Source organism: Strongylocentrotus purpuratus, unplaced genomic scaffold (assembly GCF_000002235.5).
Source record: "Strongylocentrotus purpuratus isolate Spur 01 unplaced genomic scaffold, Spur_5.0 spur5_scaffold_10, whole genome shotgun sequence".
Taxonomy (NCBI): Eukaryota; Metazoa; Echinodermata; class Echinoidea; order Camarodonta; family Strongylocentrotidae; genus Strongylocentrotus; species Strongylocentrotus purpuratus.
In genome coordinates, this window is record NW_022145595.1 from 7,880,191 (window position 1) to 7,903,392 (window position 23,202).

Here is a 23,202-nt window from a genome sequence, read left to right on the forward strand (position 1 = left end):
CCCTGGTCTCTTTGTAAATTGTCATGAATCCTGCTCTCACTCTATTTCTCCCCACCACCAAACAAATCGGATAAGCAAAACTGAAAACAAAAACAAACTAAAAACAAACAAACAAACTAACAAAAACAAAAACAAAAACAAAAACAAAAACAAAAACAAGACAAACAGATAAAAATACAATACAGAGTTACAGGATGTTCGATCGGCGAGCCCCTTGACCGCCCCTCCCCATCAACTGGTCCGCCCCTGGCATGGACACTGGATGTATTAAATATGGGGGCATTCTGTATATATAGTGGTATACATGAGGCATGGGGTCAATTATTGTTTGGGAGGGGGATGGGGGTGTGCACCCAGGGAATAATGTGGGAGGGCGTGCCAGGGTTAACTTGTCTTTCTTCTTCATTCTCTATTTTCTCTTCGCTTATGCAATTAGACATGCCACTGCAAAAGGATTGGGTCCCCTCGCCCTTCTATTTCTATACCAAGTTAATTTTCCAGGGTATTTTTTTCTTTTTTGGGGGGGGGGGGGTGGGGGAACAATTTTCATGCGAATCTATTCTGAAACCATATGCATTAGTTGAACTCACACTGTCTCTGCATCGTACTTGTATATATTTTTAACTTTAACACCGACACCTGATTGAAATCTCAAAGCGCTAATTTCTACTCAATGGAAAGTGGAAATTGCAACTATTATTAGTAGTATTTATATATCTGCAGCATAATGTCATGACAAGTCTTTACAAATCCGTCACTACACTTTACGTGCCTATCTGCCAGAGATATTTGTCGTCATTTAGAAGTTTGGCTAAATCTTTGTTGCAAGGTCTGTAAAAATCGTCCAAGAGTTTCTTCGTTTGTGGTAACATCGGCCCAACTCTCCTGTCGCGTGCTTTTCTTCGGTTCAGCTTCCCCGCCTGTGCAACCTTATGTCGGTATTCTTCAGACATAGGATCTACACAGAGAGAGAGAGAGAGAGAGAGAGAGAGAGAGAGAGAGAAAGAGAGAGAGATAGAGAGAGAGAGAGTGAGAGAGAGAGTGAGAGAGAGAGAGGGGGAGAGAGAAAGGGAGAGATCGCGAGGGAGCGATGGAGGAAGGGTGGAGGGGAAGAGAGGGAGGATGTGAAGGGAGAGAGTGAGGATGTGAGGGGAGAGAGGGAGGATAGGAGGGAGAGAGAGGGAGAGAGAGAACAAGAGATGTGAGAGAAGGGGAAGGTGAAAGGGAGAGGGAGAGACAGACAGACAGACAGAGAAAGTGACAAAGAGAAAGAGAGAGAGAGAGAGAGGGGGGGGGGGAGAGAGAAAAGTAAATGAATTCATATACACGACCTAAATACATAAATCAAAAGACTGAACTCATTCAAATATTATGTGCGCCACAGTGAGGATATGACCAGGGTTATACCAATGGACAAATGCAATAAATCATTTTCTGGGATATTAACCTATTAGTAATACCACGATCGCAAATTCTCAAGAAGATTATTATTCATTTCGTATACCGTACAAATTAACAGCGAATAATAAATCACTCTGACTAAGAAGTCAGAAGAAGCTTTCAGGGACTGTCGAAACGTCGTCGCAGAGCGCTTAGAGACTTCTGACAAAGTAAGTGTTATGCGCTATATAAGCACTGTAATTATTATTTATTATTATTACTTCCAGTGTACTGATTTTTATCCGCTATTATTTTTGACGATATTACATTTTAGAAATCAACTTCTTGGCAATTTTCATACTCAGTGAGTCGTGTATCTCCTATAGAAATCATGGTTGGAATACCTTATAAGTCAATGCTCTGTTGTTGGTAAACGTCGATGGGTGATGGGTATAGGCTAGTGAAAATTTATTTGCATTTTTGCATTTTTGAAGATTTTTTTTTTTTTTTTTTTTTTTTTTTTTTTTAAACTTTCGTTAGGAATTTGCTGCTACATGTATTTGGGTTAAATATTTTAGTGACAATTACACGTACAGTACAAAGCATCTATATCTTCATGTTGTTGTCTCTGTATTGCATAAAATGCACGATGATCTAATAACGGTTACTGAGGGGACTAGGGTATTGGGGGGGGGGGAGGTCTTGAACTCCCCTATCCCTCATCAAATAAATCTTGTTTATACTATTCAATTTAATTCAATTCAATTCAATTCAATTCAATTCAATTCAATTCAATTCAATTCAATTGTTCATTAAAATCCAAACAAATAGGATAATTCTTTATACATGAATTCAACATGAATAATGAACACTTTTTTTGCGGGGGGGGGGGGCACACCTGGTCTGTGCCACCTTAGTAATCCCGATTGAAGTGACTCTATAGGCCTACCTAAATTGCACGAATTTTTGACTACGCTTGACATTGTGACTTTTAACCAAACCTGAAGTGCTTTGCTTTAAAAATAACATTGTGTTGGTATATTATAGTCATTCTTAAAACACAAACATGGGAATTGGGAATGTATGTTTAATCAATTTGCTATACACCCCTTTTCCCGTCAATAAATTTCCAAGAGACACAGTTCATTTTTTGGAGCATGAATCTTTTGCATTGCTGAAGTGACTTTTCTTCTCGTCCATTTGCAAAATTCGTGAACTATCATGAACACCAAAATGTTATTGTTTTACAGTTTTAAAGGTACTATGTCCCATTTGCAGACCAAAAAAAATGAAAAGGATAAATTCCAACGGTATTTGAAAGATAATACTAATTTAGAACTTCCCTAAAAAAAATGGGAGCTTGAAAATGTCTTTAAGTGGGAAAATAACGACTATTAGTTGTCAAATCGACTTAAGAGCTATAGAGCCAGTAAGTAATAGTCTGATTTTCAGACTATTGTACCAAATGGTCGTACGTTTTATGCTGCGCAAAGATTCAATCAGTAATTCTGGCCATTACAAGAAGTGGGTTATTGATGTAGACAAATGCTCATGTACTCGTTATAGCTCATTTAATGTATGTTATTACCAAATAAGAAAAAAGCCAGTCAGTCACTCAATAGCGTCTGACAGTGAAGTCTATCAAGTAAACGGGTTTCCTTGCATAATTCGAATATTAGGACACTGCTATCGTTTAGACATACATGACATTTTCATAATTCCTGCAAAGTTCTACAGAATTTGATGTTGGCTGCAAAAGGGACATAGTATCTTTAAGGCCCAATGTCAATTCAAAATTCATTATAATGACAGTCAGTATTTACTTACCAATATCTAGAAATGAGAATATTTCTTTCATATAATGAGCAGGATCTTTTGACCAGTCTTCTGTGCGTAAGAAGTAAAGCTGGTTCCGGGGAAACCGTGCCAGATATTCTCGGATGTAGAAGGAATAGCACCCGATGTTTATGTGCTGAAAATACAACCACACGGCATGCGATGTAAAGGGGGAACAGGATAAATAAATAAATGGGGAAAAGGCAACGACGATGATGGTAGTGGTAGAAGTGGTAGCGGTGACAATGATGACGATGTTAATGATGATGAAGAGACGATGATGAGGAGGAGGAGAGGGAAACAGGGGGATTTGGTGGTAGTGATGGTAATGAAGATGACAGTGATGATGATGAAAATTATGAGGAGCATACGGTGATGGTGGAAACGATAATGACGATGACGATAGTCACCTTAAAATGGCGACGATGAGGAGGAGAATGAGGAGTTAAAATGAGGGTTGAAGGGGCAAAGGGCTCCTTCATTGCCCAATTTACACCATACATGTAGCTTCCATTTTCAAGGAAATTTCCTTGTTTTCAGTATTTAAAAAAAATTGAAAGTGTCAAGGACATTTTTAAGGAAATTGACAAATTAAAGGAAAACTGAAGATAAAATAAGGTAAATCAAAGGTAATTTAATTAAAGAACATAATTACTAAAAAGGCGAATCTTTACTCTTTGATATCATTTGTCATTTGCCTCTGTATTCAGTGTACATTATTGCTCACTCGCTTCACTCGTTTGCAATTTGAAATTGATATTCTGTTGAAACAAAAGACGTTTGGCGCTAGTCTCCAAGAATTTCATGACGAAAAAAAAGGCACAAAAAGGCACATACGAGGCAGTTTGGAAGAAAAGAAGGAAATTCAATTAAATTTCAGGAAATTTGATGATCTATTTCAGGCAATTTCATGGCAATAATTATTCTTACCGGTACCACGTCATGATAGGCACAGAAACGGAGATCATGATTATCTGTACAATTGTAGAACTCCTCCATCGCCTTCACCACTTTGACGTGGAAATCCTCCGGCGATGTGGGACTCTTTTTGTGCTCGGCGAAATAAAGGTAAGCCGAGTAGAGCCTCGAAGTTGGATCGCGTATAATGCCAACGATTTTGAGATCGGGCAAGGCAGCCCTGATAAAATCAGCTGTGACGTACTTGATTTCCTCTCTGAGTTTGGGCGGCATACGAGCTATCACTGCCTTGTTATCCTGGAACGTCAGTGCAGATGCGTCACCTGGCAATAAAATCATAAAATCATTCAATGGTAAACTTGAAGAAGAAAACAAGTAATATAGAGCGTCCCAGAAAAAACGAAACCGAGAATTATCGATGTTTAATCATAACTTATTCACAATTATAATTAATAAATGACACATATTTGGAAAGCTTAGATCCTTCTCTTTCATTTGATGCAACTTATATGATTTCTCACGCATGAATGATCAAAAGCAATTTGAAGAGAGTAAACCAAAAAGGCATTTGGCGGGCGGTATCTGAATTTCAAGAAAAAAAAATCACATTTCTAGAAAGTTCAATTTCTGCCCTTTCTGTTATGACACCTCAATTAGGAAAAATGAGCCAGGAATAACAAAGTTCTGTTTATCAAACGAGTTCGTTTTCACTGGCTACCTGCCGTAGCAACGAACAGAGTTGACAAAAGACTTAACTCCGTTTCGTTGACGATCAGCCAGGGGGGGGGGGGGGGGGGGGGGGGGTTAGAGCACACTTCTTTCTTTTTTTTTTGTCCTGAAAATTTGAAAATTTGGCTGATTGATATTCGTTCCGTTGGGGGGCGGGGCGGGGGGCGGGGGGGGGGCGGGGGGTAAGGTCACCTTTTTTGGTCACCCATTACTATAATTTTTTTTAATTTTTTTTATTTATGTATTTATTTATTGAAGATAAAAATTGAGGGGGGGGTTCCTCCAACACACACACACACACACACACACACACACACTAAAACAATTTGAGGGGGGTTCGACCCCCACCCTGCGTACGCACCTGATCCTAACCCTTAAGGCCTTCACCTAACCTAAACGCAATTGCATCACTTACTCTAGCCCTACACATGCCAGGAGCAATATTATGTCGGATCTCCGCTCTTTGTCACACGCCAAACCCATTGCCATATCATCACATGTTATCAAAATGAAACCCTTTTGAATAAATTCGTACGTCATCGGGTGCTATGTTTATTTTTTTGTTAAATACCATCAGTCATGTTCTTGGCAGTTGATGCTAGTAATCGTTCTAAATCATAACATTGATGTATGTCTACGGTGATTTAATATGGAAACATGTTTTGTTTTTTAAATAGCAAATTTATAAGACTATTCAAATTATGCCTTAATAATAAATGTTATTTTTATTCTTATTATTTACCCTGGGGTATAACCACATAAATAATTATTTACTTCTCTTCCTGCAGGCCTTGCAATTATTATTACCCCAGAAAATACATTTGGGTCGAGAGTAGGAGAGGAACAAAATGAGGGGTATCCAATTTTAAACAGAGTGGAGGGCTGGGATTCGAACCCAAACCCTTGGATTGAGAGTGCGGTGAATTGAACCCCTACACCACTACATATTCACAAGTGGAGGAAGAGAGAGAGAGAGAGAGAGAGAGAGAGAGAGGGAGATAGAGAGAGAGAGAGAGAGAGAGAGAGAGAGAAACGTTTGAAACATATATTTTGTCCACTGTCTTTGTAATCGTGATAGAGAAGGAATATAGTTGCATGTGTATGGGTGTGGACGGTATGTAAAGAGAGAGGGGGGGGGGGGGAGGGGAACATTTGAGACATATTTGTCCACCTCCCAGCCACTGTCTTTGTAAACATGGTAGAGAAGGAATATAGTTGCGTGTGTATGGGTGTGGACGGTATGCAAAGAGAGAGAGAGAGAGAGAGAGAGAGAGAGAGAGAGGGGGAGAGTGAGAGAGATAGAGAGGGGAGAGAGAGAGAGAGAGAGAGAGAGAGAGAAACGTTTGAAACATATATTTGTCCACTGTCTTTGTAATCGTGATAGAGAAGGAATATAGTTGCATGTGTATGGGTGTGGACGGTATGTAAAGAGAGAGAGAGAGAGAGAAAGAGAGAGAGAGGGGGCGGGGGGGGGGGGGAACATTTGAGACATATTGTCCACCTCCCAGTCATTGTCTTTGTAAACATGATAGAGAAGGAATATAGTTGCATGTGTATGGGTGTGGACGGTATGCAAAGAGAGAGAGAGAGAGAGGAGAGGAACATTTGAAACATATAATTGTCCACCTCCCAGCCACTGTCTTTGTAAACATGATAGAGAAGGAATATAGTTGCATGTGTATGGGTGTGGATGGTATGCAAAGAGAGAGAGAGAGAGAGAGAGAAGAGAGAGAGAGGGGGGGGGGGGAGAGAGGGGGGGGGGGAGAGTGACAGAGAGAGATAATTGATTTGTAATGTTTTTTTTTGGAAACATGAATAAATTTGAATTGAAATTGAATTTGAAATTGAGAGAGGACCATTTGAACATTTTGTCCACCTCCCAGCCACTGTCTTTGTAAACATGATAGAGAAGGAATGTGTATGGGTGTGGATGGTATGCAAAGAGAGAGAGAGAGAGAGAGTGGGGGGGGGGGGGGGCAATACAAAGAGTAAATGACAGAGCTGATTGATATAGAATGTGAGGGAAGATAATTGAGTATATTCATCACGACACGGTGGGTATTTCTTTATTTTTTGGTTCTATTTGAAGAGCTATCCCCTTTTAGGGGACAGTGCTTCGAGGATCTTCTTCTGAAATGACTTAGAAAGATTGAGAAAGCTCATGGATAGTATTTTCAGCTTTATCAGAACGAAACTTTCTCTTTAAACATAGCTGAACAACCAATGAAGCCCTTTTACGATTTATTACTCCAAGATGTGTCGGTGATCCCTTCGAGGGCCGTGCCATGTGACAATCTGTGGCGATTCCCTCCTCAATCAACTGCTCGTGGCACACTGTTTTTCTATCTTTAATAATTCACACCGCACTTTGCCCTTGGGGTTAACTTTGTTATAAACGATCACGGTCAACCATGAAGTTGGCACCCCCCCCCCCCCCCCCCACCCCTTCTCCCCAAGTTCCATCATCTACACGCCCAGTCGTGGCAAATGTCTTACGCATTATACGTAAACCGCACACAATATTATCATGACGTATTGTGTGAAATAATATGACGTTTTATCGTTTCAGTTCATATGATTTCAATGTGTTGATGACCGCATATATCATGATGGTGTAAAGAAAAAATATGATGAGAGCAGAGAAGCTCTAGTGCCGCACTGTGGGAAATATCATCTATGTTTTATCGACTCTTTTCCAATATTTTCTTTGTGTTAATCACCGTAAAAATCATAATGATGAAGACAGAGGCGGCCTGTTTCGTACTGCTCACTGCTATAGAGGATATTATTTAACTGATGCATGCTCCGGCATTCAATATAACAATAGGCCTATATCATGAACCGATAACTTCAGAATTTTCCGATTGATGTTATATTCTACCGTGGCCGCAAGTTGTGCATCCAGACAGTTGATTTAAAACAGCAATTTGAAGAAATTTACAAGCAATATTTATATATTATTGTAAAGGACAAATATTTATGATGGTAAGTGCCAGTATTTGCTGAATATTTATAGCTATATCCGAAGGAAAAATGGAAGTCTTTATGTTTGGTATACTTACATGTGATGAGATCTTTCTGATGTTTAGAAGTCATTTCCTTCGATAAGTTATTATATCGACGAACGTATGTTTCAATTTTTTTCTCTGAAATAAAAAAAAAAAGGAAAACACATAATGATACAAAGTACTGTAGTGATATGCGAACTACTTGTACTTGGAATAGTGAGTGTAAAATAAAATAGACAAGGTTCTTCGCATTTTAGAGCCATTAGTAAATTGCCACAAGCTAAAACGATAACAATTAATAATGATAATAATAACAACAAACAAAAACAGCAACAACAATGAGCATAAAACAACCACCCCCTAACAACATCAATAATAGTGATAATAATAATAATAATAATAATAATAAATAATGACAATGATCAATAATAAAAATAGTGCTTCCATTTTTATAGCGCTAAACATATATTTAAACATATATGTTACTACTTTTATCATAATTATCATCAGCATTATAATCCTTGATATTATTAGTATTATGATTATTATGATTAATATTATAATTATTATTATCATCATCATGATTAGAAGAGGCAACCTAACACACATAACAGATCCATAAACCTATCTGTATACTGTAATATATTATGTGAAAAGCGTAAGGAAAATATCTTCAATTTCGAATTTGGACGGTGGGGGCACATAAGTATACACGTTTTCATATATCCAGGTGTGCTTTTGTTTATTAACATCAGATAACTGGCCCTTTCTCCTATTACCCCCCACCCCCTCCCCCTCCCCTTCCTCAGGTCATTCAGGCCCGGATTCACAAAGGAGGTTTGTTGACAAACCTCCTTTGTGAATTGTGATATTTTCCGTTGCATTTTGCGTCAGCTCGAAATCTTTGATTTTGAGAGCGTTTGCTGATCAATTCGAGCGAGGTATTCTTTCTTCAATCAATTTCGTGTGTTTTTGAGAAAGCACTTTAAAATGCTTTATCCTGCCCATCACTTATTTGTCGTTGTATAATAACGTTGGCTGGCAAGACGCTCCTGTTAAAACAGGCCTCCTTTGGCAACGCATGAGGCTAACCTTAATTGCATTTTTAAATGCATATTTAATTTAATCATACCGTTGGCCTGCACGGATATCTTGTAAAATCGATGCTACCTGTATATTAAAAACAGGTTTAAAATGCAGCTTAGCCTCAAATAATGCGATGCCTAGAGAGGCCTATTTTCACGTGACTTTTTGTAGGCCACTACAGTATAACAGAATTATGTATTTCAAAGACACGTTTAAATAACAGGTTAGCCTTGATCAATCGGTGCCAAAAGAGGCTTCCTCTCACAAAAAAGGCTTGTCATGATTGTAGGCCAATACAATAGGGACTTTTAGATTCTGCACGACGAGAACGTGGACTGCCCTTTTAAGGCAATGTGACGTCCTTTAAGGCACTGGCAGTGACGTCACATTGCCTTAAAAGGGCAGTCCATGTTCTCGTCGTGCAAAATATAAAAGTCCCTACTGTTAAACTGGAGATATACACGAATAAACGACAGACTAATTATATTTTGTTGTAACTAGACATCCATTGTCCCGAATGGTTATCTCGAACGTGCGCTATTGAATGTGTTCATTATGCTTAATTTGAAGGTGCGTTCGTAATAACGGAATCCTATATTCGTGATAGCGAACCTCCGGAACGAGGCCCTATTTTCTGGACATCAAACCTTTGAAAAAACAAATCTTCTGATAAACGAATCACATTTTTGGAATTACATGTATGAACCCATGAAATACGCGGCCCTTTATTAAAGGGAAATCCAATCTTGATAAAAAATAAAAAAAAACACTCTTACTAGAGAAAAGCAGAAAAATCAGAGAAATAGACTGGTGAAATTTTGAATGAAATCGGACAAAAAAAATAGAAAGTTAGGAATCTCTAGAAGTTGTAATCAATATAGGTATGGGCTCCATACATTGGCTGAAATTGGTGGTAATGTCTCTGTGGAGTAATTTTCTCCTTTATTACAAATAAAATCATCACAAGGGTTGGATTGCCCTTTATACCTCCATTATTATCAAACAGTCTGATAAATAGGAATAGGGAATGCTAGGAATAATGAACCTGCGAAATAACGACTGTATAAGTAATTATAAATCCCAACATCGAAACTGGAAAGTCTAATCTTTAATGCGAACGCATGTGATGTCCGGATAATCTATTACCAACAAGAGGGTCTTAAGACTAATGAGCTGTAAACATGACCATACATCAAAACCAATGAAGGGATATAAGGGCGTGTTTATGCTTAACCTTTTCTGGCCAGAATCAGGCATCTGTTACGCGTTTAGTTTAAAACACGGATGCGTCCATGCTCACTTTTGTAGAATCACCGAAAAATGGCGATCACGATCGCCGATCGTAAACTCACAAAAAGATGCGTTTACAATTTGTAAACGCGTTTAAATGGGGTCAACGCACTGACCTCTCGTAGGTCTACGTAGCATGCACAGTGAAGGTTTGCGAATCCAGCTGGAAGACCAATTAAGGCCACACGGATGAGCCTGAAAAGTGAGCATAAACAGTACACCGTGGAACTGCGATTACGATGAGCCTTTACGATGATCGTTACAAATCGCTCATTCTGCCTTCAAAATTTAAGCTTAAACGCACCCTAAGGCACGTTACGCCCAGGTCATGGAATAATAATGCAGGGCACCAACTCAACAAACTGAACAGAACAAACATGACAACATTGTATATACATTAAACGATAAATAAATTATAGTCCAAAATATTCAAAAAACATATTAAACAGAAGTGTTCAAGTTTAAGAAACTAGGGGGGTATTTTTTGATGTGGAGGGCCAGAAGGGCAATTACCCTGGGCATTTGTTGTTTACCTTCAAAGTTAGTCCTTGTCCACCAATGAGGTTCCTTTAGGGTTCTCACAAGGGCTGGGTGGGTCATCAGCTTACCCCAGAGATCGGTGGTGGCGCATTTGGGGAATCCCCCGATGAAGAAGTAAGGTAGACAGCTGAGCCGGCTGGTGGTTTCGTTATGAAACTTCCAGCACGGGCTCTTGTAATCAGGTAAGAATTTCCGCGGAAATTGGCTGAATAACTGTCAACGAAAGATAAACGAAATCAATGACTAGAGTTTGCTAGCACAAACAAAGTCTGCACTGTAAGACTATGACTATGTATTTTCGAATTCTGTTTAGAGATAAAGTTGAGTTCTTGTCATAATAATAATATTTATTTGTAAAGCGCAATAACTATGTGGATATATTCTACTGCGCTGCAAGAGCTCGTAAATGCTGTGCTAAACATACTTTATGAACAAGTGAGTTTTCAGTTTTGATTATCTAGTGATAGGGCTTTCCTTATTTCTAGTGGTAATTTATTCCATAATCTAGGGGCAGCACAGAGAAATGACCGGTCCCCGAGGGTTACTTTGGTTTTATATGGGGGTATTTGCAACATAAATGTGTCTACGAAGGTTACGACCATGAGTTTGAGACTTGATATGCAACAATTCAGTAATGTAACTAGGAGTTTGACCATTTCGAGCTTTGTAGACTATCATTAATATTTTAAATGTAATTCTCTGGCGAATTGGCAACCAGTGTAGTTCCTTTAGAAGTGGGGTTATTCGAGAGAATTTTGGGAGGCTGCAAATTAGTCGTGCACATGCATCTTGGACCCGCTGCAACTTGGAAATTTGTGAGTCTGGCAATCCATACAATAAACTATTAAAGTAATCTAGTTTACTATTACAGTAATCTAGTTTACTAGTAACACATGCATGCATGACAGTTTTCATGCTGTCCTGATCAAAGTATTTTCGAATGCGTCTCAAATTATAAATCCTGAAATAGGCTGATTTGCATATTTTAGTGATATGTGAATCCATATTCAGGTGGGTATCAAAAGACACACCTAAGTTTCTAACAGTATCAGATGGGGTTATGGTGGAGTCACCAACTGATACACTACGCGACCTAAATTTAGAAACCTGGCGTGGAGTACCAATGACCAAAAATTCTATTTGTTATCATTTAACATCAACTTGTTTTGCAACATCCAAATCTTAATATAAACAACACATGATTCTAATTCAGAAATACAATGATCTTCAGCCGGTGTGTTAGGACAGAAAGATAGGTATAGTTGGGTGTCGTCTGCGTAGCAGTGACAACTAATACTAGGAAACTCCGTATGGATATTTGTAAGGAGTCTGCTTGTATACAAGATAAACAACAGAGGGCCTAATCGCGACCCTTGAGGAACGCCAAAAGGCACATTGAATACATCAGAGACAACGTTATCAATTTCAATTTTCTGTTTTCTATCTGACAAGTAAGATTCAATCCATTCGATAACCTTGCCATCAACCCTAAAATGGCTTCTTAGAGTTTTCAGTAGACATGAATGATCTATTGTGTCGAAAGCACTGTCATGTGATTGCATTGTGAAAGAAACGGTGTGGAATTGATCAGAAAAAGATGATCATGTACTGTATCGCCTTTGTAAAGTAATAAGCACTGTTCACAGAAAGATGTACATCTACATGGGACTACACAAACATATGGCATAAAAATGAGGCCCACATTTTCAAGCTGTTAGCGCAACGTTACATGTCATAATTATTTAGAATATGAAGATATAATCACAATGAAAATGCTCACAAATTATTTTTTCACCTCTCAGAACTCAACCTTTTCTTTAAGTGTCAATAATAGAAACTAAGGTCTGTGCATGCAGACTAATTCATGACGTTATAGGAGATTAAATTTCGTACACTCAAATATCGCTGCTGAATTAGGAGCTGTATGGTCTTTGATTTTTAAACTAATATTCAGATAATGAAACAAGTTAGCCAATACCAGCTGTTCGAACAAAAACAAATTTGTCTAATTATGGAAGTTAATAGTTTAGTAGTCGAATCTGTATCGAATGTTCACACTTTTCATTCACACACACGGGATATTTTGCTTTAATTGGTTTTCACCAAAGCTTACATAATTATCAAAGTATTTGAGACAGATCTGAACTACTTTGGGCCATGAAACTCTTTATCAATAACAAATGCCAAATTTCTATGTCAAAGTTGCTTTCAGCCAATCAAATACCACGATATCCGTAACGTATACCAGATATTGTAACTTGTTATTGATAACACTTTTTTTTTTATGAAACAGGGACTTGGTTTTGTATTAACCTCAACTCCATACTTCTCACATCGAATTCAATGCATTACTGTTCGAATAATTTTGTGGACTTTCGATTCAGATTAATAGCAACTCGAGATGAGACATAGGCGCGATAGCTCAGTCGGTAGAGCAGTGGTCTCGTAATCCGATGCGCTAATGCCCTTTGGTAAGGCATTAATCCTCATTACCAGGTCCCTCGGAGAGGACCTAAAGCCGCCGGCCGTCTGGTTGCTCACTAACAAGCATTTATGCTTTCTTAGCAGTCAGGTAAAATAACAACTACCACCACCATGTTAGATGTATGTTAGATGTGAGACATCGCCCTAGAAGTCTGTTATCATTGACGAGTCGGCTATTGGATAACTTCCTTCCTCTCAACTTAACCATCCTTGTCTATTCTTCTAACCCCCAGAAAATCATTCCTATGACAACTACCTCATCAATTAAAGGTTTCTACACCGGAAAACTGCATCCGGTCAACTACAACTACAACCGGACATCACCACCGGGGAAAACATCCGGACAATTACTGCCCCTATGCAGATTCCCTCGACAGTTCTCAATAGTATTTTGAACAGGAGTAGTTGTCCGTGGATGTGTAGTTGTCCGGGGATTGGTAGTTATCCGAAGGGGTAGCTGTTAAAGGGACAGAGCGGGGTAGTTTTTCGAGGATAACTGTCCTTGGGGTTGTTGTCCAGGGAGTTGACGATATGAGGCGATGTTCCATGGAATAGTCGTCCTGATGCGTGAAGAATCAAAGCAGGTAATTTGTGATACAGATAATTGGTGATAAGAAGTTTGAATCTATTGACTTATACAATTATGATTGCAGGGCCCCCAGGGAGAACGGTTAAGTCGCCGGACTGTCCATCACAAGGTACGCGGTTCGAGACCCACCGCGGTACTAATGTCCTTTGGCAAGAGATTGATCTACATTTGCCACACTCGACCCAGGTGGGTACCTGGCAAGAATTAATTCTTTGAAATGCTAGAGCGCCGTGATGGCAGCACAGCTAAAGTCGGGGGTAATAATCTCCAAGTCTGGAAGCGCTTAGTGGTTGTAATAAGCGCAATACATAAACTGAGTATTATTATTATTATATTTTTCTTTAAAAAAAATAAATTTACTTACACTTGGTGCCAGGGCACGTAAATCTGCAGGAATGTTCTCTCTCGTGTACCGTACTGGCTGCCCAATCTCCTGCTGACCATACTTTGCCATATCCATTTCGAAACGGAGTTGAGAAGCTTGAAAACTGAGTGACAGATTTGTCAAAATGTCTTGAGATATTCTCGCAGTCGTAACCGCTACGGATTTCCGTTTTGACAATGGTACGTGGTGATCTTTAGCTTCTGTTTTAAGGTGTTTCTGAGGTCGCTGCCTCCAACCAGCCACTGGTTGCTTCAAGATGAAAGGGGAGCCGCGAGACGAATCACTAGTGTTAGCGCTAAATTTGGTGGTGTTCCCATATTGAAAGACGTGGTGTTCCCGTTCATGATGTAATGAATCAATTCTAGAAGCGCCGTCATCATGGCCCGTATTTTTGCTTGGTCGAGGGAATGGCTGGGCTACGTTGCTCTCCCTCGAGAAAGACATCAGAGTAAATGAAAAGTACATTATCATCCCTGTAAAAGTGAGCAATATCTGGAAGAAAAAACCCCAAAAGATTGATTTTAAAAAAAAGAGAGGATATGTTTCCCTTCGTATTTTAATAGGCGATTCAATAGTAGAGTCCGTTTTTGTTTGTATCCTATTCATAACGGAATATGAATAATAACACGAACGATACAATTAACTGATTCAGTTCAGTCCTGACTCTACGAGAACATGACTGTAAGGTACTCTGTTTCTTGTATTATTATTGTAATGCTGGTGGGAAGCATATTTCCATATTGTGGATGAAATAGATCAATATCAATATCAATATCAAAATATGCTTGCTGTGGTGCGGGAAAAATTACTATATCTTTCACAGTTAAAAATACAATACAGTAGGTAATTGTAAAGCTACAGTTGCAAGGTGCACGCCCCCCCCCCCCCAATGAATGACAATAAAACAAAATGAAGAAGAAAAAGAAGAGAGGAGAGAAAAATAAAGGAGAAAGATGACACGGTGAAAAGAAGATGATCTGACCCTTAGTCCCCAGCCCATACCCCTATTTGATGGACTTCTTAATTTTTATTTAATTCATCATTCACCTCACAAAAACCGATAGCCCCCCCCCCCCCCCCCCACCTCCTTATACGATTGTAGTGCCAGCTCAGTGACTGGACCAAAGATACACATAGGGCATTTGACATCAACCTCGCCTACCGGTATTATTAGGCAATTTCGTTAGCCTTGTGCGTCAACTATATTATCTTGAAATAAATGAACATGAGAATGACATGATACGGAATCCGATCATTGTATCCCCGCCCCCCCCCCCCCCCCCCCCCCCCCACTCAGTTAGGGTACGCATATGCATGTTCCCTCCTTTGAAAAACACCCCCCTAAAGTCCGGTGTGTAACGGATTTTTGTGTACTACGAGCCGGATTTTGGTGCGTGAAAAGTACCCCTTTACCGGACATTTTGGGAACACGCATGGTATCCCTCCGTTCACGGAGTGGGAGGGGGTGTATCTAGGCAATACAATCATGTCAATTCCCTAGTATAGAATCAGTTGACTTGAAATAAGCTGATTTCTCGAAGGTCTCTGCGATCGTGCTTGTCTTAGTTGGCCTACTGACAGCTTAAGTGACAATTAAATTAAATATCCTTACCATGAGTCTCCTCTTGCAGTAAGGGGTCATTTTGTTGTTTCCTCAGTTCAATATTCTTCGAGAAATAGAGTGTAGTTCCTGTTGAATAAACAGAGGAAAATGTCATTTTAATTACAAGTGTTCTTGTAATTAAAATATGCTGACAACACTGAAATGGGACAACGTAGAGAGGAGACGCCTAATCCAAAGGGTAACTACACTCCACAAGATGATTAATGCAGAACTAGATATTCCACTAGGAGATTATCTCCAGAGGAAAGGATCAAGAAGTAGGCGGACACATGACAAACAGTTGACTACCTTTCAGTGCTCATCAACACCATTTGCAGAATCCTTCTTCCCTGAAGCTGTAAAACTATGGAATGACCTACCTCAACTAAACGTGGACATTAAATCCAGCACAGTCTTCAAATCTGCAATCCCAAAACTAAATCAAATAGCATAACCCCAGAAATACACAAATCTATACTCTCGTCACGTCAAGTTATACTTCCAGTTATAGTTCCTAGCGGACCTTTCGGAAGAGACGAACACAAGGTACAAGGTACAAGGTACAAGGTACAAGGTACATGGTACAAGGTACAAGGTACAAGGTTCTATATAGAATGACATCGGTATGCCTCCATAGACATGCCCAGTGCAGAGTGAAAGGGGGGGGGGGTGACTTCATCGGAATGTTTATAAACCATGGTCCATCAATAAAATAATCTCGTGAATTTTGATACCCATCATCTATGCAACCGCGAATTCATCTAGGCCTATATGCATGTACTTTTTCTGATTTCTTGTATCGTAGGAACCTCTTTATGACGAAAAAAAAGTCCTAAAAATGATAAAGTTTAAAATTAGTTATTGCTAAGGTTGTATGAGTATATATATATATATATATAAAGACACAGGGGCGGATCCAGCCGGCGGCAGGGGAGAGGGCCAAAGAGGGGGCCCAATTCGTGAGAGAATATTTAGCGGCAAAACAGCCAGCTGGGGGGGGGGGGGGGTAGTGAGCACTAATTTTTTTCTTTTGGCCCTCGAAAATTTGAAAAATCGCACCCCTCCCCCCTTGAGCGCCAGGGGAGGGGGCCTATCTAAAAAAAAAAACTAACTAACGTGTTTTTAACTGTACCCCCCCCCCCCCTGGATCTGCCACTGTACAGAGATGCTGGGCCTGAGTCGAAACGGTGACCGTGAGCCCCGAACGCCTATTCACTATGCATCTCTGCTGAGTACTAAACAATAATAGACATGTTCGATTAAACAAATAATCTAAAATTTATAATACACTAATGAGAGAAAATAATTTCCAAACACCTCACTACACTGAAAATGCGTTCGGAACACTGCCTCCATTTTATCCATTCATTTGTTTACTTATCTAATTTTTGTCTTCATTTATATTATCTGTATATTTATTTGACTTGCAGGATCATAACACAAAATGGTAATATACAAACAGACAGTAAAGGGATGTATGATAATGATGATGACGATAGTTATGATGGTGATGATGATGGTGGTGGTGATGATGATGATGATGATGATAGTTATGATGGTGATGATGGTGGTGGTGATGATGATGATGATGATGATGTAATGATGATAGTTATGATGGTGATGATGGTGATGATGATGATGAAGATGATGTAATGATGATAGTTATGATGGTGATGATGGTGATGATGATGATGATGATGATGATGTAATGATGATAGTTATGATGGTGATGATGGTGATGATGATGATGATGATGATGATGTAATGATGATGGTGATGATGGTGGTGGTGATGATGATGATGATGATGATGTAATGATGATAGTTATGATGGTGATGATGGTGATGATGATGATGATGATGATGATGATGTAATGATGATAGTTATGATGGTAATGATGGTGATGGTGATGATGATGATGATAATGATGAGGATGGTGTATTTTTTAAAACATAAGGTTACCAAGTGAAGTAGATTCATATTGACACGCTGGGCACATGCCTTCTGAATTTTAGTTGGGGACGTACAACACTTTGGAAATTGAGTTGCTTTCCTTTTGCACTTATCTTTTTATTTTTCCACTAGCTTATCGTTGGCTTACCACCGTTTCAACCTTTCACAGTAGGGATACACTTTTTGGCTTCTTCATGAGGTCTTGTAACAAAGTTATCAAAAAGGAATGTACGAATCCCTCGATAGTTTCATCGGTTATGTGCTGGGGGCAAGTCTGCTTGAAGGATCACCTGGAGTCACTATATACATTTGGATACGCGAACATCTTTCATTTCAAATTATACGCGATATGAGTATTTATAATAAAATGGTCGCTACCAAAACAAAAGAAAGATTCCCTGTTGACAATAAAAATGCATTTTGAACCATTTCGTTTTTATTCAAGTGTACTGCACATTCCTGGATATTCATTACAAATAGGGCATCGTTGTACAAAAGAACGATAAGGCTTTTCAATGATACCAACGTCAATATAGTAAAAATTCAAATTGGACTAAATGCAATACCATTTTGAAATATTTTATCAATCACTTTCAGTGACGGTCTATAAAGTTCAACCGAGCACCCCCCCCCCCCCCCCCCCCCGTGGCTACGTGCTTGGTGACAAGAGAAACATCAATTATATAACATGAATTGATTCAACTGGGATCTTAGATGGCAAATTATGATAAAAACATGGATTTCGTTTTTGTTGATGGAAGCTCATTTCCATTCTGTGTAAACGTTAACCATAAAGTGTATTCACATATGTGTCCACCTTGTTCATTGACCTCAAAAAACAGTATTGGGCCGCCAACAAACATCACTCATAATTCCTTTATTGTTGAAGATTTGTGCGCAATGCAACTTATATTCGTTACATTATCTTTTTCACTACCCTTGAAAACAGCGGATTGAACAGTTTATTTGTTGTATTATTTCAGTCGGGTAATTAAATGCAAAGTGACGGAAAATGAAAAAACTTGAAACTACACTGTTGCCTATGAAGTTGAAATAAATATATTTTACCCCTATTATAAAGGGACTGTGACAATATATTCTATTCTTGATTGATATAATAACGTTTTTCTTTTCACAACTCTATTTATCAATCTAATGAGTCGTAGAGGTTGATCAATAAAGTTCTGAGAATATATCAGTTTTATCCTTAAAAAATAAACCACATTGTCACATTCATCTCCTGAAAAGAGGTTCTTTAAAATTCCAATGTTATGGGCAACAGTATTTGTTGATCAACATACTCCTTTGGCTATGGAATGTACGTGACACAGCAAGACTTAATATTAACATGGAGTTCCTAGCCTGATATTAATCAGTGTTAATTCCAAGTTATATTAATATCAATCGAGGTCTTCTGACTATAATGTTGTCTTAATTACCTTAATTGAACGTTAACCGTGATATTATTATTGGAACTAGTAGAGTTATACATATTGTAAGGGTGGAATACAGCGATTCAGAGGATACAGGAATTCGAATTTCACATTTTCAATAGTCAATACTATAAAATCCTATTTAAAAATACATAGATCTACACCTCTAAATATAGCTACCATCTGTAACTTATACTGACCTGAATAAGGAATCCCACAGGAATTTATTTCTCGGCCATCCGGTCGAACAGTATTATGATTTCGGTCGGTATCGAAGACAGTTCAAGGATGTTCTCGTCAAGGTTCAAGCAGGGATATGCCCTGGTTAAACTGGTTCAATTTGCTTCATTTGACTTGGTGCAAACTATTGCTAATCTCTGAGACTCCGACCATGGAACCTACTAAACTGCTGCAGGCCCGGGTCCAAGAACGGAGAAAGAACACAAAGAAGAAGAGATGAAGCCAGAAAAAACACTTTACATGTAAATGGGTGATCACAGCTCTTTTGAATTCAGGAGTTGAAGATTCAGCGTCCAGCGCGAAATCACTTAAACAAACAATCTCTTAGCTGGAGATGTCTTTGATTTTCAAGGCGAGTAGAGGATGAGCAAACAGTCAATGCAGGACTCGCCACAAATTGATGTTGAGTTGAAGTGGCTTAGCGAGGTCTATGACTGTGTACGCCACGCGTCGCGAGTAGTAATACTGACAGAACACATACTGTAGTCTAAATTCACAGGCGCGAATGAGCGTATTATACAAATAAATTAGCGCTCACCTCTTGAAATGTTTGATGGGATGAATATGGTGGCCCTGAAGGGACATCGCGAATAGACTAAATCGTGAAAAATATGCGATAAAATTCACGATATCGTCAATTTTATCGCATATTTTTCACGAAGAAATTCACGAAATTGACGATATCGTGAACTTTATCGTGAACTTTTCACGATGAAATTGACGATATCGTGAATTTTATCGTGAAAAGTTCACGATATAAAGTTCACGATATCGTCAATTTTATCGTGTACTCTATCGTGTACTCTATCGTGTACTCTCCTGACGGGCGCTTCGTAAACAAAACCAGCCCTAGCTGGGGAGACAGAGAGAAGGAAAAAAGGGAAAGGGAAAGAGAAGATAAAAGGAAAGAAAGAATAATAAGAAGAAAAGAGGGAACGGGGGGGGGGCGAAGGGCTCTTGCCTCCTCCTCACTCCCCCCCCCCCCGCCAAAAAATAAATAAGGAGAGAGAGAGAAGGGAAAGGGAAAGGGAAAGAAAATATAAGAAAGAAGAGGAAGAAGGAAAGAGGGAAACGGGGGAAGGGCGAAAGGCTCTTACCTCCCCCTCCCCCCTCCCGCCATAAAGGGAAAGAGAAGGGAGAGGGAAAGAAAATATAAAAGGAAAGAAAGAAGAGGAAAAAGAATAAGAAAAGAGGGAAACAGGGGCGAAGGGCTCTTGCCTCCTTTCTTTTCTTTCTTTTCCTTTCTTTCCTATTCTCCCTCTTTTTCGTTTTTCTCTTTCTTTCTTCTCTTTCCCTTTCCTTCTCTCTCTCTCTCTTATTTATTTTTTGGCGGGGGGCGGGGGGACGAGGCAAAAGCCCTTTGCCCCCGTTTCCCTCTTTTCTTCTTCCTCTTCTTTCTTTCCTTTTATCTTCTCTTTCCCTTTCCCTTTCCCTTCTCTCTCTCTCTCTGATTTATTTTTTGGCGGGGGGGGGGAGGGGGGGGGGGGGCAAGAGTCCTTCGCCCTTCCCCCGTTTTCCTCTTTTCTTCTTCTTCCTCTTCTTTCTTTCCTTTTATCTTCTCTTTCCCTTTCCCTTTCCCTTCTCTCTCTCTCTCTGATTTATTTTTTGGCGGGGAGGCCCGGGGGGGGGGAGTGAGGAGGAGGCAAGAGCCCTTCGCCCCCCCCCCCGTTTCCTTTTTTTCTTCTTATTATTCTTCCTTTCCTTTTATCTTCTCTTTCCCTTTCCCTTTTTTCCTTCTCTCTGTCTCCCCCAGCTAGGGCTGGTTTTGTTTACGAAGCGCCCGTCAGGAGAGTACACGATAGAGTACACGATAAAATAGACGATATCGTGAACTTTATATCGTGAACTTTTCACGATAACATTCACGATATCGTCAATTTCATCGTGAAAAGTTCACGATAAAGTTCACGATATCGTCAATTTCGTGAATTTCTTCGTGAAAAATATGCGATAAAATTGACGATATCGTGAATTTTATCGCATATTTTTCACGATTTAGTCTATTCGCGATGTCCCTTCAGGGCCACCATAGATGAATGACATAATTACCAATTAAAGAGAAGAACGATTTCCTGGAAAGGTGGAGAGTAATCTACGAGCTTCGTCGTTCTTTTAGAATTAAGGTAGCGTGCAAGAATATCATATTTTTGTTAAATACCATCTATTATTCGAAACAACAATTGTTGAAATATACAATTTTTTAATCAAGGGCAGAAGGAAGTTATTACGGATGTTATAGAGGAGGAAAAGGACTTTTGCAATCAAGGTAGGCAGGTTGTCGTTGCGGCTACAAAAATGGGAAGAATTAGAACTGAATATGAATATAAGCGTGTAACTTTAGCTTACTGCGTGTTTGGTGTTTGTGTGTGTGTTTGGGGGGGGGGGTGGGATGTGGGGTGTGGTGTGTTCTTGCATGTGAGTGTATGTTATTGTGGTGTACATGCATGTGAGTGTGCATGTGAACGAGTAAGGATGAATGAGTTACAGATGCTATTGGTTTTGTTTGGGCTGTGTAGTAATTAAAGAATGGTGTTATAATTAGTTTTATATTATATATAACTGATTTCATTAAAACAAAAATTTCAATCGTAACTTATGACTTGTACATGTATTAATGCTTATCAGTAGTAGTTAACAGGAGGGATTAGAGCACCCTGCAAGGTAACTGGACAGGTGGTTATCTCATCAACTCAGCTCTCAAATAACATAAGAAAAAGAGGATTATGGGGGACCAATGGTCACCGATTAGGCATTGTTTTCTATATAGAGGGGGCAAGTAGCTACAAGTAGTGCAGTGGGCCTTTAAGTTATTTAAGTTATGTTATTATGATGACCAAGAATCATACAGCAGTAAGTGAGATGAGGCAAAATCAATGTGTTATATAATGAAATCGTCATGTCTAGGTAAAGTAAAGTAAAGTAAAGGTGAAGTGCGGAGGACACTGTAGTTCTACATAAACGACTGCATAGATCATCAATATGTGTTTTCCAAGACAATATTCATTTATTTTGATACCTAATAAGTTAATATTTGATACTTGGGCAATAATCCTGCCATCCATAATGACTTGTGGAATATCATTACCAGTTATTTGTTTTAAAGAGAACATATTTTGTTTTTTTCAAAATTTAAAGACAGTTTATTTGGTTAGAAAGAGTAATACTGGTGTCATCCGCAAAAGTATGAAATTAAGAATTGAAAAACAATTTATAAAATCATTAATATATACAACACAAATAATAACGGGCCGAGAACAGACCCTTGCGGAACTCCGTATAATACACAACTTAAATCTGATTTGACACCGTTGACCACAACATACTGCATACGATTTGATAAATAATTATTAAACCAGTCAAGAGCATGACCTCTGACGTCGGCCGTCTGGTTGCTTACTTACGAGCATTTATGCTTTCTTAGCAGTCAGGTAAAATAACCATCATCACCATCACCATACTGTTCCTTTTTTAAAGAATTATGTCATGGTCAACGGTGTCAAATGCCTTTGAGAGATCTAAAAATATACCACCAGTAAAATTACCCTCATCTCTTTTTTGTTGTTGAAATACTATCATACACATGATATTGGCATGTATGTAGAATTTTTTTTACGAAAACCAAATTGTTGCAAAATCAATATATTATTATAATTCAGAAAATCATATAAACGTTCAAAGACCTTTTTTCTAATATTTTTGAAAAGAAGGGTTCGAGTGCGTTAGGAAAT

General features: G+C 38.9%; 1 protein-coding gene and 1 long non-coding RNA gene across 2 annotated transcripts; one reads left to right on the forward strand and one right to left on the reverse strand.

The window, feature by feature from the left end:
- Nucleotides 1-753: 753 nt before the first annotated feature.
- Nucleotides 754-19,637, reverse strand: LOC100892597 (carbohydrate sulfotransferase 15). Its single transcript, XM_030979358.1, has 8 exons — nt 19,435-19,637; nt 15,858-15,935; nt 14,225-14,737; nt 10,781-11,000; nt 7,926-8,009; nt 4,147-4,457; nt 3,208-3,352; nt 754-958 (listed from the first exon to the last, which is right to left on the reverse strand). The coding sequence occupies exons 2-8, from the start codon at nt 15,885-15,887 to the stop codon at nt 765-767; spliced, it is 1,497 nt and encodes a 498-aa protein (XP_030835218.1). The 5' UTR covers nt 15,888-15,935; nt 19,435-19,637; the 3' UTR covers nt 754-764.
- LOC115921641 lies at nt 7,904-11,367 on the forward strand. Its single transcript, XR_004063014.1, has 3 exons — nt 7,904-7,915; nt 8,787-8,789; nt 11,273-11,367. It is a non-coding gene; the product is annotated as an uncharacterized LOC115921641 (long non-coding RNA).
- Nucleotides 19,638-23,202: the final 3,565 nt, after the last annotated feature.

Coding starts and splice junctions, on each gene's coding strand:
- LOC100892597 (XM_030979358.1), bottom strand. CDS start 15,887: ATGACCCCTTACTGCAAGAGGAGACTCATG. Junction 11,001..14,224: donor TACGTGCCCTGGCACCAAGT/GTAAGTAAATTT, acceptor TTTCGTTGACAG/TTATTCAGCCAATTTCCGCG. Junction 8,010..10,780: donor GACAAGGACTAACTTTGAAG/GTAAACAACAAA, acceptor TTTTTATTTCAG/AGAAAAAAATTGAAACATAC.